The following is a 20,076-nucleotide window of genomic DNA, read 5'->3' as shown; positions in this document are numbered from 1 at the left end:
ATCCCAATCTGTCGTTCACAGCATATGGTGCTTAATTTAGGATATGAGACCCCCCCCGCCCTCCTGTAAAATGGTCTCACCCACTTCTCTACTTTAAAACCAGCTTAATTCAATGTTGATTCAATGACATTTTTTCAACAGTAAAAACAGTCAAACCAAACCAAATATCAACCAGAAGTCAACCTTACTGACTATAATTCAACGCTGAATTAACATTTTTTGCTATCTGGGAAGATATTTCCAATTCAGTAGAAACTCAATCCAGCCCTCCTACCGCTGTGGCAGTGAGTTTATCACAGTGACCGTGCAGCAGAAGAAGAAGATTTCTCCTCATTGGAAACACTTCTTGGGATTTACCGCCATCTAGTGTCGGTAAGTGTGTACTGTCTCTCACACACTGCGGGAAAATCTCCACACAACTTCTAACAGGAACACAAACCTGACCAGTACGACAGGTCATAAACACAATTATTGTTTTACTAAATTAAATTAATTAAACTCTACAAACACTGTTCATCATAACGTTTTGTTACACTGTTCAACTCAGCTTCTTCTAACACAATAAACTTTCTTCATACTGTTGTATTATCAGCTGGTCGCTAGTGTTAAATATAAACAACACAAATAAAAGTGTAATTAATTTGGTCAAAACTCACCAAAACCTCTGTGGCTTATTGAAGGTGCTTTTTAAGCAAATCACGACCAGGCAGGTTTTGTTTTTCAGATGCTATATTAACTCTTTTTAGAAGTATTTTTCTTTCTATTTCTCCTCTCCTGCTTGTTTCTGCCTCTCTGCTCTGTGAGCTTCTGCTGTATCAGGAAGGTGCAAAGATCTCTTAAAAGAAGCGTCACTATGACTTTGTTTTTGCAGTTTACCATATCTGACTGTAACTGGAGTCAAAACCAGTCTAACCTGTAGATGTACTTCTACTATCTGAACATCTAATGAGCTAAAGATCAGCTCAGCATCATCAGCTGCTGTTAGTATCTCTGACCAAAAACATCACTCAGCAGCTTGATTCAACTTGACTGTGATGCTTTTTTATCCAAAACACAAACATCTGAAATCTCTGAGTTTATTTTCCATAACATGTGTCTTTGAGTCTGGTGTTTGACCCTGGAGAACTGAAGATCAATTACAATGTTTTACTCAATTGTAGCTTACTGTTACTGTTTACTAGCTTTTTTCTTTATGTTTTATCTCAGCTTTGATCAGAAGAAGGGGAGGGGTAAGGTGGAGCTAGTATAATGTAATATATTATTTATGATGATGTGTCAGATATTGTGTTTACAGCTCGTTTTGCAGTTTGAAGAATCTGAACAAATTTTCACTGCCAACATTCACAGATGTTAGTTGTGAATGTTGTATTTCTAGTTTGATGTCTTTAATACCTTACATCAGAGGTCAGCATCCAGGTTTAACCATGGGCCAGGTTGTTTCAGGATCTTTCATTGGGGGGCTGTTAACCGCTGCACTGGGTTAGGGTTAGGGTTGAATTCATTGAAGAATAAAATTGATGTATAACACTGTTAAGGACAGTATCTGAGGGGAAAATGGCATCAACACACCATTTCTGTTGGAATGTCAAACATTTGTGTTTATGAAGAATAAACTTCTTTAATTTCTTTAATTTCAATTATGTTTGTTAGACTTAATTTCAGCACCTTTACTGTTCAAATAGAAGAGCACAACCATGATTTTAATGCCTCTCCTGGTGTGGGGGCATGATTAGATGTAATCTGTTTTCAGTTTTTGACCTTTTTCTCTCATCTTTAATTCTTGCTGAAATATTGGATCATTTGAACATTTATTGAAATGAAAGCATGTGAGAAGTTTAGAGGGAAAAGTCACTATTTGGTGGAGCTGTTAACAACTCAGACATCTGAAATGTGAGCCGACTACACACTGCTTTTTGTAAGACGTCAAAAGTCAAAAAGGTTGGAAATCACTGGTTTCATCTTAAACAATGTGTTGTATTTTAAAAGCTTGTTATATTATCCATTGTGTCAGTAAAGTGAGGATGCTTTCAACAATTATCCCATGAATAGTTTTATTGATGATTGTTTGATTAAACACATGTGAGAACCATAAAAACACTCAAAAAGCTGATCTTCAGTCAGCAGAGGAGATTTTCTGTTACTATGTATCTCAAATGTATACACATATCAGAAATAATTATAACGATTATACAGATACACTTATGATTAACAGGTATTTGAAATCAGTTACTTTGCAGTTGTGTGTAATTGAAAACATGCATAATCAAAACTTAAACTCAAAAATAGGCTAAATGTAAGAAATATAACCAATTTGATTATTTAGCATGTTAAGTAGTAATTACAATATAAAAATACATCATATATATTGAAGATACACATCTATAAGGAATATTGGAGCCTTTACATCCATTTATCAAAAGACTTCAAGTGCTGCTGTAGGAGTTCATACTCAGTCCTATGTGTCATCTTTACACATAGCAAGTCGTCCTCAGACTAAAAACAATACTTCAGCTGTTTGTATATTTTACACATTGAGCCATCACCACAGACAGGTTCTAGGACTTCTGATGTGTGGTGATATGGATCACCAGCCAATCATCTACCAGGGCTGGAAGTCAATCCACCAATTGCCTTCAGTCTTAACACACATTAATAAACACTCTTTTTGTGTTAAAAATGTTCTGAGTCTGAGACAGATCTGCTTCACAGTGCAGAGTGTGTGTGATGTTTGATTTCAGCAACTGATCTTCAGTCAGCAGAGTTTCTGTCCATAGGAGAGACTCTCCCTCCTGCAGAGGACACAGAGAGACTCTCCCTCCTACAGAGGACACAGAGAAACTGAGGAACCAGACCAGCAGAGCCTAAACCCAGCATACAGAGGTTCAGTGAATGTAGTGTAGAAGGTGTGGAGGTGGATTAGTGTGTCAGAGGAGACTCTGTAGAAGGACAGGGTGCCAGCAGGACAGTCCACATACACTGCTAGTCTGTTAGAGATAGAGGAGGAGGAGGAGGAGATGGATGTTTCTCTCTTATTGTGACAGACAGAGTAACGACCATGAAAGCACTCCAGTCTCCAGGACTGATCATTCCATCCAAACCAACAGTCATAACTGTCTCCTTTCCTTCTGATTACTCTGTAAGTCACTGATAGATAAACTCCTCCTCTGCACTCAACCTCCCAGTAACAGCGACCAGTCAGAACATTTCTACACAGCAGCTGAGGCCAGTAATCAAATCTGTCTGGATGATCAGGATATGACTGATCCTTCTTCACACGTGTCACCTTCCTGTTGTTATCAGACAGTTTGAGGAATTTGTTCATTGTGTTTGGATCCAGTTCCAGTTCACAGGCATCTGATGGAGAGAACGAGACACAATACAGCTGCAGTTTATCATCTGTTGATTTATTAACTACTTTACTGAAACCATTCAAACTTAAACCGTCTCTATGACAACTGAGACACTCCATCACTGAGGAAGACCATGAGATGTGACTGAAAGTTTTGAGCATACAGAGTAAGTGAACCTTTAACAGTTCAGTTAGAACATGAACAGTCAGTCAACATGACAGTGATATTCAGTAATATTCATGTTTGTTCATCAGGTTTGGTGTAAAGTGAAGGTCTTTGCACATCAAGTCTGTTATTTTCATCTCAAACTGTCGTCTGTTACAAACACATTTTAGTCCAAATGGTCCAAACAGCTGAAGTCAGTTTGAATGAATGAACTTTATCTGCAGGACAGACATGAGGGACATTTTGGAGCAGGTAGCACCACCATGTGGACATTTATAAAACATTTCTCTTTTAACTCCTGAACTGTGATGAACAAAAGGAAATTTCTGTTTCATGGATTCATTGGTTCAAGATAAATGTAAGTCCATCATTTTGAACTTTTTTCACTTCTTTTACATATTTCATCCAGTTTTTCTCAAAGTTCTCATGAATCAAACTGAAAACACACTCACACTTCCTCAGACCAGGTTTCAGTCTCTGCGGTCCACCATGGTCCATCCTGGAGGAAGAGACAAAGATACAATCAGCTTCATATACCTTCACTCATATCCACATTAAACATGAACCAGAGTCCCTCAGTTAGTCAGAGTGTCTGTCCATCTGTCCATACCTGAGTGTCCACCTGTCTGTCCATACCTGAGAGAGTCCACCTGTCTGTCCATACCTGAGAGAGTCCACCTGTCTGTCCATACCTGAGAGAGTCCAACTGTCTGTCCATACCTGAGAGTGTCCACCTGTCTGTCCATACTTGAGAGTGTCCACCTGTCTGTCCATACCTGAGAGTGTCCAGTCTCCAGTGTGGATCCTCCAGTCCAGCAGACAGTAACTCCCCTCCTGAGTCTCCTGGATGATTGTAGCTCAGGTCCAGCTCTCTCAGATGGGAGGGGTTGGAGCTCAGAGCTGAGGCCAGAGAAGCACAGCCTTCCTCTGTGATCAGACATCCTGACAGACTGAACACAAACAACACTTCATCTCATGAGCTTAAAAAGATTCTCAACTCAATAAATAGGATTTTGTCCTTCAGGGGTTTATATTTGTATGTAACATTTCATTTGTAGTCTTTTTTTAAGTGAAAAAAAAGAAAGATTTCAATTTGCAACATTTCCAAAGCAACAAACATCATACTAGACTTACTATGTACTTCATACACACTAAGGGCCTGATTTACTAAGATCCAGTTTGCGTGCATTTTGCGGGTGATCTACTAAGAATAACTCTGTAAATGAAAACAGGAGCAACAGGTGCAGACAGCAGTATTTAAATGAGGGTTTTGTGTCTTAATCGAGAGTTTGGATGAGCAGAAAGCCGCAAGAGCAAAATGAAATTTGATCATGTTCTAGTGGAAGAGGTGAACAGATATATTATATTTATATTAGTTATAACAAAAACAAATATTACCAGAAAAACCCACATATGGGAGAGTATTTGTGACAAAGTAAATACTGTTTGTAAAACCAAATATATTCCACTCCAAAAATAAGACAGGTCCTGTGCGTATTTTTTTTTTTTGTTATTGATTTTTCGGGGTGACATAATTTCATACACAGTTCTGACTTAAGTTTTAACAGCGTCCATTAAACAACCAAAGAAGTTCACACAATGGCTGATACATATACACAAATGCACGTACCCAGGCACATAGGAATATACGCAGTCTCTCAGTCATAGAGATCATAATTTTTGTGTGTAACAAAAGCACATGAACTGCTTGAAATGTGTGTGTCTCATGGTCAATGCGAGATCTTTTCATAATTCTTACATATAGAATCTTTAAATGATGTTAATCTGGATAGTTCTGTGTGTAACCATTTTTTGGTGGAGCTACAAAATATATAAGAAGCTGTAGTGGACAAATGTGATATTTATCTATGGCTAGTGAGATCAGAAGCTCTAGATACGACTACGGAGCCAAGGATGAACCAAACCTACTAGAACCTACTAGAACACTGCACTCCCAGCATGCAGGTTTACTTGTGGTTCCTTGTATCTCTAAAAGTAGAATGGGAGGCAGAGCCTTCAGTTCTCAGGTTCCTCTCCTGTGGAACAATCTCCCAGATTGGTTCCGGGGGGCAGAACCCTCTCTACGTTTAAGAGTAGGCTTCAAATGTTCCTTTGTGATAAAGCTTATAGTTGGGGCCGGTTCCAGCTCCTAGTTTATGCTGCTATAGGCTTAGACTGCCGGGGGACTCCCATGATGCACTGGGCTCCTCTCTCCTCCTCCCTCTCTCTCTCTATCCATCCATCTATATCCATTAACATTCATGTTCTATTAATGCATTCAATAAGCTAAACTTCTTCCCTGGAGTTGTCTGTGCTTTCTGGTCTCACAGGTAATCTGGGCCTGTAGACGTCCGGATGACGGATTCCAGTCCCAGACCTTCAATGTACTTCTCTCTCTCCTCTCCTTCCTCTCTCTCCTCTCCTTCCTCTCTCTCCTCTCCTTCCTCTCTCTCCTCTCTACTCCAACCAGTCCAGGCAGATGTTCTAAACTTTGCACTATTACTACTGCAGGATATGGCATTTCCATACCATGTGGAAATAGACACCTTTTTCTTTGTTACAATGCCAGCATTTATCATTGCTCTGGTGACCCATACATTTGAAATTTATGGTTTTATTACGTGCAGAGTTTGATATTCTATGCATTTCCGCCATACAGATGTCTCTGGCTCAATAAGTTCCTCCATATCTTTCCCCCAAATCTTTTCCAATGTGGTACAAGCAGCGTTGTCACAATTAGTTATCATCTTATACATTTTACCACTCAAATGTGCTTTTTTTTAACTTATTGTCAATAATTGTTTTCTAAATTTGATATTTCTGGAAGATGTATATGTTCCCCAAGGAATTTTATTAGTTGTGATCTAATCTGCAGATAGAGTCAGAGGTCTTAATTATTAAGGTCAAACTTATTTTTTAACTGTTCAACGGACATCATGTTAGCTTCTCAAAAGAGATCAGACAATAAATGGAGCCCCTTTCTTTCCCACTCATAATTTTGTAGTGTGTCATCTTTGACCTTGAAGATACAGTTGTCCCATAGGGGAGAAATGCAAATTAAGTTGTAACATATTGTGAATGCGTTTTATTATTTTACATGAGAAATTGATAATAATGATTGTCAATATTTGGGCAATATTTGGAATCAAACCACAATGCCTTGAGAGATGTTTTGGGTTTGGTTGTGGAGATGATCTTTAATTCTAGATCTTCCCATATTGTTGGCTCAGCATTACTGTAAGCCAATATGAATGGGTATCTAGCATTTATTGCAATGTAGTATTCTGTGTGTATTGATATATATATTTATAGACGCAGTTAGTGTCAGAAAAATTACCTTCAGGTAAATCACAATGCATGCGATAAATAACATATTTGCATTTTCTCCTCCCTGCACACTGGGGTTGAAACGCCCCATATTGCATATTCATTATGGCAAACGTACTAAATGGACAGCACGTATTATCTTGCACAGCTGAAAGATACAAGCCTCAGTGCGCTGCGTTAGTAGATCAGTTTGGACATTTTTTGCAGCTGATGACAAGTTTGCAACAATTTTTACACATGCAGACCTTTCGTAAATCAGGCTCTAAGTGTTGAAGATTAAATGACAGAAACATCTATCCTGACTCACATGATGGCATGAAAGGAATTTTGTTTACTGCATACCTGATATTGCAACACTTAAGCTCAGACAGTACACAAAATCTTTTGAGTGTCAAAACTCTTCATGTGAAGTAGAAACTGGGTAGAAGCCAAGTGTATATTACTTTATATACACAGTAATAAAACTGACCTGAGTGTTTCCAGTCCACAGTGTGGACTCTTCAGTCCAAAAGAAAGCTGCTTCACTCCTGAATCCTGCAGGTCGTTGTTACTCAGGTCCAGATCTCTAAGACTAGAGGACTGGGAGCTGAGAACTGAGGACAGAGCTGCACAGCTTGTCTCTGAGAGGTTACAGTAAGTCAACCTGAAGAAGAATTTAAAGAAGTCAATTCACAGATCCAATATATAAAATTGAACTTTTATAGACAGTTGAATCCTGACCCGAGGGTGTCCAGTCTGCAGTGTGGACTCTCCAGTCCAGCAGAAAGCTTCTTCACTCCTGAATCCTGCAGGTTGTTGTTACTCAGGTCCAGATCTCTCAGACTAGAGGACTGGGAGCTGAGAACTGAGGACAGAGCTACACAGCTTCTCTCTGAGAGGTTACAGTCATTCAACCTGGACAAGAATTTTAATGAGTCAATTCACAGACCCAATATATAAAGACAATAAAAGGTTGTAGGGTAAACTTTTATAGAGAGTTGAATCCTGACCTGAGGGTGTCCAATCCACAGTGTGGACTCTCCAGTCCAGCAGAAAGCTGCTCCACTCCTGAATCCTGCAGATTGTTGTGACTCAGGTCCAGATCTCTCAGACTAGAGGACTGGGAGCTGAGAACTGAGGACAGAGCTGCACAGCTTCTCTCTGAGAGGTTACAGTCAGTCAATCTGGAAATATGAAGAAAAACAAAACAAGAAATAGGTTACTTATTTAATTTATTTTAAAAAGACAGCAGAGTATCTAAATAATAATAAATAAAGCCAACAATCTGAGTACTTACAGAGCTTTGTTGGAGGCTTTGACCATTGGCAGCAGCCTCAGAAGAACCGCCTCTGAAGCAGAGTATTTCTTCAGGTCAAACACGTCCAGATCTCTTTCTGATGGCAGTAGGAGAGTTTCAAGTGTACAGTGTGGACTCTCCAGTGCAGCACACAGCTGCTTCACTCCTGAATCCTGCAGGCTGTTGTTACTCAGGTCCAGATCTCTCAGACTAGAGGACTGGGAGCTGAGAACTGAGGACAGAGCTGCACAGCTTCCCTCTGAGAGGTTACAGTCACTCAACCTGAAGAACAATCAGCACAACAAAATAAAATGACATTCATTTTCTTCATCTTTGAGCATAGAGTCTCTCTCTCACTCTCTCTCTCTCATTTGTACAGACTATTTCATACACAGCTGCTGTTTAGGGTTTGTCTATTAGTTATAGTGGTAGGACGGTTTGTAACGGAAAATTGATTAACTTGTTAATTGATAGTTTGTTAATGAATTGTTTAGCTTTAAAGAGTGTTTTGTGATCATTGTGTGTATGTTATTGTGTTAAGTGTATAATCATATATCATAATAGTCAGAGCTCGGACTCTAATCGTTATTTTTTTATTCTTTATTGAGGCTAATTTAACTGTTTGGTTATTGTTTCCAGTGGTGCCCCAAATTAATAATTAGAATTGATTATTCTTTAATTTCTTATTAATAACTAATAATTATTTATGATAATTATTGATAATTATTAATAACCAAACGCACTTCCTTCCGCTCCTATACTCACGTGATGGCGTGAAATTAGTTTTACTTTACTAACCGTATACTTGATATTTCAGCATTTAAGCTCAGACATTACTCTTCATGTAAACTAGAAACTGGGGAGAAGTAAATATGAGTACTATAATGACCTGAGAGTTTCCAGTCCACAGTGTGAACTCTCCAGTCCAGCAGAAAGCTTCTTCACTCCTGAATCCTGCAGGTTGTTGTGACTCAGGTCCAGATCTCTCAGACTAGAGGACTGGGAGCTGAGAACCGAGGACAGAGCTGCACAGCTTCTCTCTGAGAGGTTGCAGTCACTCAACCTGAAGAAGAATCAGCAGAACAAAATAAAATAATGGCATTCATTTTCTTCTTTGAGCAAAGATTACAGGTTCATATGTAGAAATCAGAAATTCCCTCTCATTAACGACACTGGTGACCATTAAGCAGTGAGCATCCTGTTGCTCACACTCCATCAGAACAAGCCTACTGTATGTGATGTTATTTTCTTCCTTCTTTCAAAGATCTGCTTACTTTGTTGTTTTTACATTATAATAGAGGACAAAGTTCCGGCATCTTTGTAATAATAAAGAAATCACCTCTGTCATCCTGCTCCAGTTTACAGCGTCTGTGCTGAGAGAGGAGCAAAGCTGCTTTAGAATAAATAAATACGACAGCTAGAGGAAGGATTCTGATTGGCTGTCAGCGTTTTTATTGTTCATCAAATCGCTCTGAAATTGATTCAACGATATCGTACTCCTCTATAGTTATCTTTATAGTTGTGGACATGAATTAGAACGATATTCAAAACTATACATTTATAGTTATTGTTATAGTTATCGTTCTCAGTGTGGACGGCCCTTAATATAACATAGAAATCAGTCCACACACTGTTCATATTCAGAACATTCACAGTATCCCAGCATAATTAGTCTCTACCAGATTTTTGCTCAACAAACCATTCATGAATACTCATCAGTCACAGATTCATCCTTAATGAAGCTTTCAGAGAGCAGAGAGAGAACGTGCTTGCAGTGAGGGGGGTGGGGGGATAAACATAGTTTCTGATTTTACCTGGCAACAAGAAATACTATTTTCTGAATGGTTGGTAGGTCGCTAACTCGGGACAGCTATGAACTTAGCAGAGAAATGTGCCTATGCCTCGCCCGTTCATTTATTATTTATTAAGTTCTGTGTGGTGGGATCTATTATTTCTCACCGTGAGAAATGACAGGCGTGGTGTGTGAGCACATGAACTGCTTGAAATGCGTGTGTCTCATGGTCAATGCGAGATCTTTCTTTTTTTTCTCTCTATCCATCCATCTATATCCATTTACATTCATGCACTATAAACACATTAACTAACTTAAACTTCTTCCCCGGAGTTGTCTGTGCTTTATGGTCTCACAGGTAATCTGGGCCTGTAGACGTCCGGATAACAGATTCCAGTCCCGGACCTCCAACTTCAATGCTGATTTTCAATGTGCTTCTCTCTCCTCTCTACCGCACTATATAAATAAAGATTGACTGATTGATAAACACTGGGTTTTATCCATCCATCCATCCATCTTCTTCCGCTTATCCGGAGTCGGGTCGCGGGGGCAGCAGCCTAAGCAGGGAAGCCCAGACTTCCCTCTCCCCAGCCACTTCGTCCAGCTCTTCCCGGGGGACCCCGAGGCGTTCCCAGGCCAGCCGAGAGACATAGTCTCTCCAGCGTGTCCTGGGTCTTCCCCGAGGTCTTCTACCGGTGGGACGTGCCCTGAACACCTCACCAGGGAGGCGTCCGGGAGGCATCCTAATTAGATGCCCGAACCACCTCATCTGGCTCCTCTCGACGTGGAGGAGCAGCGGGTCTACTCCGAGCTCCCTCCGGATAACTGAGCTTCTCACCCTATCTCTAAGGGAGAGCCCAGCCACCCTACGGAGGAAGCTCATTTTGGCCTCTTGTACCCGCGATCTTGTTCTTTCGGTCACTACCCAAAGCTCATGACCATAGGTGAGGGTAGGAATGAAGATCGACTGGTAAATTGAGAGCTTCGCCTTTCGGCTCAGCTCTCTCTTCACCACGACGGATCTGTGCAGAGTCCGCATTACTGCAGACGCCGCACCGATCCGCCTGTCGATCTCCCGTTCCATCCTTCCCTCACTCGTGAACAAGACCCCGAGGTACTTGAACTCCTCCACTTGAGGCAGAATCTCATCCCCGACCCGAAGAGTGCACTCCACCCTTTTCCGGTTGAGGACCATGGCCTCGGATTTGGAGGTGCTGATTCTCATCCCGGCCGCTTCACACTCGGCTGCGAACCGATCCAGTGAGAGTTGGAGGTCACGGTCTGATGAAGCCAACAGGACCACATCATCTGCAAAAAGCAGTGACCCAATCCTGAGGTCACCAAACCGGACCCCCTCTACACCCTGGCTGCGCCTAGAAATCCTGTCCATAAAAATTATGAACAGGATCGGTGACAAAGGGCAGCCCTGGCGGAGTCCAACTCTCACCGGAAACAAGTCCGACTTATTGCCGGAAATGCGGACCAAGCTCTGACACCGGTCATACAGGGAACGGACGGCCCTTATCAGGGAGTCCGATACCCCGTATTCCCGGAGAACCCCCCACGGAATCCCCCGAGGGACACGGTCGAATGCCTTCTCCAAGTCGACAAAACACATGTGGACTGGTTGGGCAAACTCCCATGCACCCTCAAGGATCCTGCAGAGGGTGTAGAGCTGGTCCACTGTTCCACGGCCCGGACGAAAACCACATTGCTCCTCCTGAATCCGAGATTCGACTATCCGACGGACCCTCCTCTCCAGCACCCCCGAATAGACCTTACCAGGGAGGCTGAGGAGTGTGATTCCCCTGTAATTGGAACACACCCTCCGGTCCCCCTTCTTAAAAAGAGGGACCACCACCCCAGTCTGCCAATCCAGAGGCACTGCCCCCGATGTCCACGCGATGCTGCAGAGTCGTGTCAACCATGACAGCCCCACAGCATCCAGGGCCTTGAGGAACTCGGGGCGGATCTCATCCACCCCCGGGGCCCTGCCACCGAGGAGCTTTTTAACCACCTCGGCGACCTCCACCCCAGATATAGGAGAGCCCACACCCGAGCCCCCAGGCCCTGCTTCCTTACCAGAAGGCGTGTTGGTGGGATTGAGGAGGTCTTCGAAGTATTCCTTCCACCGATCCACAACGTCCCGAGTCGAGGTCAGCAGCACACCGTCCCCACCGTACACAGTGTTTACGGTGCACTGCTTCCCCCTCCTGAGACGCCGGATGGTGGTCCAGAATCTCTTCGAAGCCGTCTGGAAGTCTTTTTCCATGGCCTCACCGAACTCCTCCCATGTCCGGGTTTTTGCCTCAGTGACCTAGCTGCATTCCGCTTGGCCTGCCGGTACCCGTCTGCTGCCTCCGGAGTCCTACAGGCCAAAAAGGCCCTATAGGACTCCTTCTTCAGCTTGACGGCATCCCTCACCGCCGGTGTCCACCAGCGGGTTCGGGGATTGCCGCCCCGACAGGCACCGACCACCTTGCGGCCACAGCTCCGGTCGGCCGCCTTAACAATGGAGGCACGGAACATGGCCCACTCGGACTCAATGTCCCCCGCCTCCCCCCGGCACATGGTCGAAGCTCTCCCGGAGGTGGGAGTTGAAACTCTCTCTGACAGGAGACTCTGCCAGACGTTCCCAGCAGACCCTCACAATGCGTTTGGGCCTGCCAGGTCTGCCCGGCATCCTCCCCCACCATCGGAGCCAACTCACCACCAGGTGGTGATCAGTTGACAGCTCCGCCCCTCTCTTCACCCGAGTGTCCAAGAAATGCGGTCGCAAGTCCGACGACACGACTACAAAGTCAATCATCGAACTGCGGCCTAGGGTGTCCTGGTGCCAAGTGCACATATGGACACCCTTATGCTTGAACATGGTGTTCGTTATGGACAATCCGTGACGAGCACAGAAGTCCAACAACAGAACACCGCTCGGGTTCAGATCAGGGGGGCCGTTCCTCCCAATCACACCCTTCCAGGTCTCACTGTCGCTACCAACATGGGCGTTGAAGTCCCCCAGCAGAACGAGGGAATCCCCAGGGGGAGTGTTTTCCAGCACCCCCTCCAAGGAGTCCAAAAAGGCTGGATACTCTGAACTGCTGTTTGGACTGTAGGCACAAACAACAGTCAGGATCCGTCCCCCCACCCGAAGGCGGAGGGAGGCCACCCTCTCGTCTACCGGGGTAAACTCCAACATACAGGCACCAAGCCGGGGAGCAATAAGTATTGCCACCCCTGCCCGGCGCCTGACACCAGTGGTAACTCCAGAGTGGACGAGAGTCCAACCCCTCTCGAGGAGACTGGTTCCAGAGCCCTTGCTGTGCGTCGAGGTGAGGCCGACTATATCTAGCCGGAACTTCTCAACCTCACGCACCAGCTCAGGCTCCTTCCCCACCAGAGAGGTGACGTTCCACGTCCCTAAAGCTAGCTTCTGCAGCCGAGGATCGGACCGCCAAGGTCCCCGCCTTCGGCCGCTGCCCAGCTCACAGCGCACCCGACCCCTTTGGCCCCTCTCAATGGTGGTGGGTCTGTGGGAGAGGGGTCCCATGTCCCTTCTTCGGGCTATGCCCGGCGGGGCCCCATGGGGGAAGGCCCGGCCACCAGGCGCTCGCCTCCGAGCCCCGCCCCCAGGCCTGGCTCCAGGGGGGGGCCCCGGTGACCCGCGTCCGGGCAAGGGACACGAAAAACCAATAGTCGTATTCATCATCGGGGTTTTCTGAGCTACCTTTTGTCTGGCCCCTCCCCCCGGACCTGTTTGCCATGGGAGACCCTACCAGGGGAATAAAGCCCCCGACAACTGAGCTCCTGGGGTCATTGGGACCCCTCCACCACGGTAAGGTAGTAGCTCAGGGAGGGGTGGGTTTTATTTAGTTATAAATAAATGTGTTGGTGCAGTCAGAGACACTGAAGGGAAATGACAGCAAGTTGAAGTTAAGTTAAAAACCTAAAGGATTCAGCCCCCACCACCCCCCATAGTTCTGTGTGCACTTACAGAGCTTTGTTGGAGGCTTTGACCACTGGCAGCAGCCTCAGAAGAACCTCCTCTGAAGCAGAGTATTTCTTCAGATCAAACACGTCCAGATCATTTTGTGATGACAGTAAGATGAAGACCAGAGCTGACCACTGAGCAGGAGACAGTTTATCCGTGGAGAGACTTCCTGATCTCAAGTACTGTTGGATCTCCTCCACTAGAGAACGATCATTCAGTTCATTCAGACAGTGGAACAGATTGATGCTTCTCTCTGCAGACACATTCTCACTGATCTTCTTCTTGATGTACTTGACTGTTTCCTGATTGGTCTGTGAGCTACTTCCTGTCTGTGTCAGCAGACCTCGTAGGAGAGTCTGATTGGTCTGCAGTGAAAGACCGAAGAGGAAGCGGAGGAACAAGTCCAGGTGTCCATTTGGACTCTTTAAGGCCTCGTCCACAGCACTCTGGTAGAAACGTGTTTCTCTGTTCACTTCCAATGTTGTTTGTTCTTCTGCCAGCAGATTGACCCCAGACTTGATGAATGTCGGATGGACATGAAGAGCAGCCAGAAACTCCTGAACACTCAGATGGACGAAGCAGAACATCTTGTTTTGGTACAGCCCTCTCTCCTCTTTAAAGACCTGTGTGAACACTCCTGAGTACACTGAGGCTGCTCTGATATCGATGCCACACTCTGTCAGGTCTGATTCATAGAAGATCAGGTTGCCTTTCTGCAGCTGCTCAAAAGCCAGTTTTCCCAGAGACTCAATCATCTTCCTGCTCTCTGGACTCCAGTGTGGATCTGTCTCAGATCCTCCATCATACTTGACCTTCTTCCGTTTGGACTGAACCACCAGGAAGTGGATGTACATCTCAGTCAGGGTCTTGGGCAGCTCTCCTCCCTCTCTGCTTTTCAACACATCGTCCAGGACTGTAGCAGTGATCCAGCAGAAGACTGGGATGTGGCACATGATGTGGAGGCTTCGTGATGTCTTGATGTGGGAGATGATGGTGCTGGCCTGCTTCTCATCTCTGAATTTCTTCCTGAAGTACTGCTCCTTCTGTGGGTCAGTGAACCCTCTGACCTCTGTCACCATGCCGACACACTCAGGAGGGATCTGATTGGCTGCTGCAGGTCGTGTGGTTATCCAGAGGCGAGCAGAGGGAAGCAGTTTCCCCCTGATGAGGTTTGTCAGCAGCACATCCACTGAGGTGGACTCTGTAACATCAGTCAGGATCTCAGTGTTGTGGAAGTCCAGAGGAAGTCGACACTCATCCAGACCATCAAAGATGAACACAACCTGGAACTCTTCAAACCTGCAGATTCCTGCTTCTTTGGTTTCAGTAAAGAAGTGATGAACAAGTTCCACCAAGCTGTACTTTTTCTCTTTCACCACATTCAGGTCTCTGAAAGTGAATGGAAATGCGAAGTCTATGTCCTGGTTGGCTTTGCCTTCAGCCCATTGCAGAGTGAACTTCTGTGTTAAGACTGTTTTCCCAATGCCAGCCACTCCCTTTGTCATCACTGTTCTGATTGGTTCATCTCTTCCAGGTGAGGCATTAAAGATGTCTTCTTGTCTGATTGTTGTTTCTGGTCTGTCTGGTTTCCTGGATGCTGTTTCAATCTGTCTGACCTCATGTTCATTATTGATCTCTGCAGTCCCTCCCTCTGTGATGTAGAGCGGTGTGTAGATCTCATTCAGAAGGGTTGGGTTTCCTGCTTTAGCGATCCCCTCAAACAGACACTGGAACTTCTTCTCCAGGTTAGACTTGAGTTTACGTTGACACATTGCAGTACGAGTTCCTGAATGAACAAACAATAAATGAAATCAGTGAGTGGATCCTACAGAAAGTCTAGAAATCTGAACATGTAAGTGTGTCTGTGTAGTTTTTCCTCCTCCATCAGTTTTATTCAGCTCATCAGTGGAGGACAAACAGCCTTTGATCTGATGCAGATGTGTGCAGCATATTTACAGCAGAGTTTGAAATATAAACCTCTCCCATGTTGCCTCCATTTCCTCTCCATCATGTTAAATCTGTTAAAATCGGCTTCCGGGTTAGCACATGGAGTAGCCAGACGCACGGTGAGATCGCTCTCCCAGACAAACCGCAATTTAAACCGAAACTAACTCAAAATTCAGTATTGGTTGATAAAATAGATAGCTGGATTGGGGAAGAACACTTAGAAGCCAAAAAGCAGACGAAAGAGAGCCTATAAAACAGAAAAACACAACGACAGCCAGAGACAGCGGCGGCAAAGTGGACCAGGTCACCATGGTGCCCGCAGACATAATTAAATCGATTAACGATCTCAAAACGGATCTAAAAGGCGATAATAACACTCTGCGAGAAGAAATCATCTTAGACAAGAAATCAACGGAAAACTGGATATGCTTGGGGCAGAAGTACGCAACTTATCGGACAACCGAGGCCCTGAGCCCCTGCTTGAAACAGCAAAAAGCCCTGCAACATAAATTAAACGATCTTGAGTCACGCTCCAGACGCAATAACATCTGCATCTTTGGAGTAGCAGAAGGAGAGGAGGGGGAAGACTCGGTGCTAGAGTTTGTGGAGGCGCTCATCCGGAGCAAGCTACCGATCCCGGGCGGCATTGAGTTAAACATACGACACGCACACAGAACGGGCGCACACGGACCCACACCAGATAAACCCCCGAGAGAGTTCATAATCAATTTCCAGGAGTTCGCAACCAAAGAATGGGTTTTAAAAGAGGCGTGGAAAAAAACAAGAAGGATAGGATCCAGCTGAATAACAAGACTCTTTATTTTGATCATGACTACACTGCAGAGGTGGTCAAGAAACGCAAAGAATACAACGGGATCAAAAAGGCTCTGAAAGTGAAAGGAGTCAGTTTCCAAACACCGTATGTAAACATGCGCATCCACTGGGAGACGGGAGCCCCACTCTACAACAGCACGGAGGACGCGAGAGTCGAGCTGAGGAGACGTGGAATCATGGTGGAAGACGCAACGCCAGCCGAGGGGGAGGCTGACTGGGGAGCACGTCTGGGAGAGCTCCTGGGGTCGTGGCAGAAGGTAACGGGACATCACGAGACAGAGTTTCCAGAGTGATCATACTGCTCAGAGATGATACCCAGTGCAAGGGAGGTAAAATGAAGAATTGGAAATCATCACAGGCTGGTAAGATTACTGCCACTACGAGACTGGAATACAAGATTTGAACTGGACTAATATCAGGCTCTATTTAGGCTTATTGTCAAGAAATGTCTGGGAATGACGACCTAATTTTAAATAGCTTACGCTGGCCTTTAGGATGGTAGGGTTAGTCCTAGCCACCCTATGCATAGGGCCCTATCTTAGTCATAGGATCTACCCTCGACCCACCAACGGGGTCTCAGTGAGGAAAAGGAATAAGGAATTTACCCACTACTCAGCTACACACAAAGTACACTCTAGGTTGGACCTTTTCCTGATGAATATTATAGATAGACACAGGGTACATGAGTGCACAATCGGAACAGCGGATATATATCCGAACACAACATTGTTTCTCTAAATATACATTTAAACAGCAAGCCAAGGAACACACTATGGAGGCTGAATATTGGAATTTTAAACAATAAATCCACAGTGGAAGAAATTAAAAAAGAAATTGGTGAATGTATAAATGACAATAGGGATGGCCAGGTTGACCCAACTATTATTTGGGATACAGTCAAAGCAGTTATGAGAGGGAAGCTAATATCAAGAACAGCTCATCTAAGGAAAACAAAATACAACCAATTACAGAAGGAATTGGAAAAACTAGAGAAACAACGACCCAAAAATGACAATAAAGATTCAATAGGGAATCAGATTAAAGAAATAAGAAAACAAATAGAAAACTTAATGTAACTTAATTAGATTCATAAAGCAAACCTTCTATGAGTCAGGCCCAATGGCAACACGAATATTAGCGAGGTGTCTTTGAACGCAACAAATAACAAATTCAATTAATAAAATCAGGGACCCTTTATCAAATTCATTAAAATATGATCAAGAAGAAATTCATAGAATCTAGAAACTTTCTAATCTAAAAACTACTATGAGACTTTATATTCACACCCTGAGAAGATTGACAAAGAGAAAATAAAACAACTCCTGATTCCACTGGACCTCCCCTCTATAGGTTCTGAGCAAAATAAATATTTGACCTCTCCTATTACAAAAGACGAATTGGATAAAGCCATAGGTAGACTGGAGACTAATAAGAGTCCGACGGTTATCCAAATGAATGGTACAAAAAATTCAAAGAAGTCCTTGCCCCGGTACTATTGGAATCATTTAATTGGACGTTTGAGAAGGCTATAACCCCACCATCTTCAAGGGATGCTCTGATATCTGTTATTCCCAAAGAGGGGAAAAATAAAGCTTACTGCGAGTCATATCGCCCAATACCGATACTAAATGTGGATTATAAACTGTTTACGTCCATTATCACTAAAAGATTGGAGCATTTTCTGCCTGACCTGATACACGAAGACCAGACAGGCTTTGTAAAAGGACGCCAAACACAGGATAACAAAAGGCACACCCTTCATATTATAGACCATGTTAATAAACACCACACAAGCGATGCCCTGATCAGCTTAGATGCCAAAAAAGCATTTGACAGGGTCAGCTGGGATTTTTTGTATAAAGTACTAGAGAGGATGGGTTTCGATGATAAATTCATTAAATGCATAAAGGCATTGTATACAAACCCATCAGCCAGAGTTAAAATTAATGGTCACCTGTCAGACACTTTTAAACTGTACAGAGGGACACGACAAGGTTGTTGTGCTAGCCCTGCCCTCTTCGCGATTTTCATAGTGCCACCTGCTCAAATGTTTAGACAAGAGGACGGGCTGACAGGAATCACAATAGCAAGAGATAAACACAAGATAGGTTTATTTGCTGACAATATAATCACCTTCCTTCAAGACCCAAATACAACGTTTACTGAATTAGTAAACATAATGGAAGAATATGGATTGATGTCGAGCTACAAATTGAATATATCTAAAACTCAGGTTTTAATTTAACTACAAGCCAAATAAAGAAATCAGGAAGAGATATAAATTAAATTGGAATGCTAAGTCAATAAAATATCTAGGAGTGATAATAACTCAAGAATTCAACAGAATTTATCAGACAAACTACAAACTAGTTAACGATAAAATTCAAAAAGATGTGGCAAAGTGGACAACATTAGTAATGGATTTCAGCTCAAGAATTGAGGTAGTCAAGATGAATCTCTTGCCTAGGTTGTTATATCTTTTTTTATCGCTCCCAATTAGAATAGTAGATTCACAATTATCAGCATGGGGAGAAGGGAGAAAACTCGATCATGAGAGAAACGTTTGAAATATGGTATGATGTGGTTAAAAAGTATAAGTTAACAGGAGACTGTAAGCTGTTGATTTGGCCTTCCCAATCCTCCAGGTTCAGACCAGGAACGCTAGACAAGACCTTTGAGGAGTGGAGAGACAAAGGAATAACAGCTGCATGTACACTGGTAGATTAGCAACATTTCAAATCATTCAGACAACTTAAAAATGAGTTTGGACTGGAAAATGGAAATTTATACAGATACCTTTAATTAAGACACTTTTATGAGACAGAAATTAAGAAGGAAATCTCATTGGAAGGGAATGATGTGATTGAGGTGTTGACAGGTGCGTTCAAGCAAACTCCTTCAAAAATGATCTCTAAACTGTACAAGGGTTTATTGAAGCAACAGAGAAGAAATACAGTGTATATAAAAGGGAAATGGGAAAAATAATTCAATATTGAGTTGTCTGGGAGTGATTGGCAGTCCATATTTAAGACCCAACATACATCAACAAGCTCTAAAAAAGGAGGCTTCGTGATGTTGGTGATGGAGGGAGTTTGGTTGGAAAAATTTAACACGTTTTTTTATTACACCAAAAATCAAAAATAAACAATTAGGCCAACAACAATATTGTTGGAGAAATTATGGGCAACTGAATGCCAACCATTCTCATATATTTTGGTAATTTTGGGAGGGGGTTTTAAGAGTCATGGGTGAAATTTTTGGATATAATATTCCTAATGATCCTCGGTATATATATCTAGGACTGATACCAGACAATGTAAAAGGTAAAGAAGACATACACCTGTTCAAGATCCTATCACTTGCAGCTAAGAAAGCCATTACAAGTTGGCTGAGAACGGAC

General features: G+C 43.5%; 1 protein-coding gene across 1 annotated transcript in view; it reads right to left on the bottom strand.

Annotated features, from left to right (window-relative positions):
- Nucleotides 1–2,818: 2,818 nt before the first annotated feature.
- The window catches only part of LOC128372129 (NACHT, LRR and PYD domains-containing protein 12-like), a 54,977-nt gene continuing 37,719 nt past the window's right edge, over nucleotides 2,819–20,076 (bottom strand). The window contains exons 2-9 of the mRNA XM_053332420.1: nucleotides 13,899–14,902; nucleotides 9,008–9,181; nucleotides 7,832–8,005; nucleotides 7,563–7,736; nucleotides 7,312–7,485; nucleotides 4,292–4,465; nucleotides 3,968–4,014; nucleotides 2,819–3,354 (exon numbers count right to left, since the gene is read on the bottom strand). Of these exons, the coding sequence (XP_053188395.1) occupies nucleotides 2,819–3,354; nucleotides 3,968–4,014; nucleotides 4,292–4,465; nucleotides 7,312–7,485; nucleotides 7,563–7,736; nucleotides 7,832–8,005; nucleotides 9,008–9,181; nucleotides 13,899–14,902 (2,457 nt within the window). The remainder of the gene's footprint in view (nucleotides 3,355–3,967; nucleotides 4,015–4,291; nucleotides 4,466–7,311; nucleotides 7,486–7,562; nucleotides 7,737–7,831; nucleotides 8,006–9,007; nucleotides 9,182–13,898; nucleotides 14,903–20,076) is intronic.

Source organism: Scomber japonicus, chromosome 1 (assembly GCF_027409825.1).
Source record: "Scomber japonicus isolate fScoJap1 chromosome 1, fScoJap1.pri, whole genome shotgun sequence".
Taxonomy (NCBI): Eukaryota; Metazoa; Chordata; class Actinopteri; order Scombriformes; family Scombridae; genus Scomber; species Scomber japonicus.
This window is presented reverse-complemented; position numbering and strand designations above follow the sequence as displayed.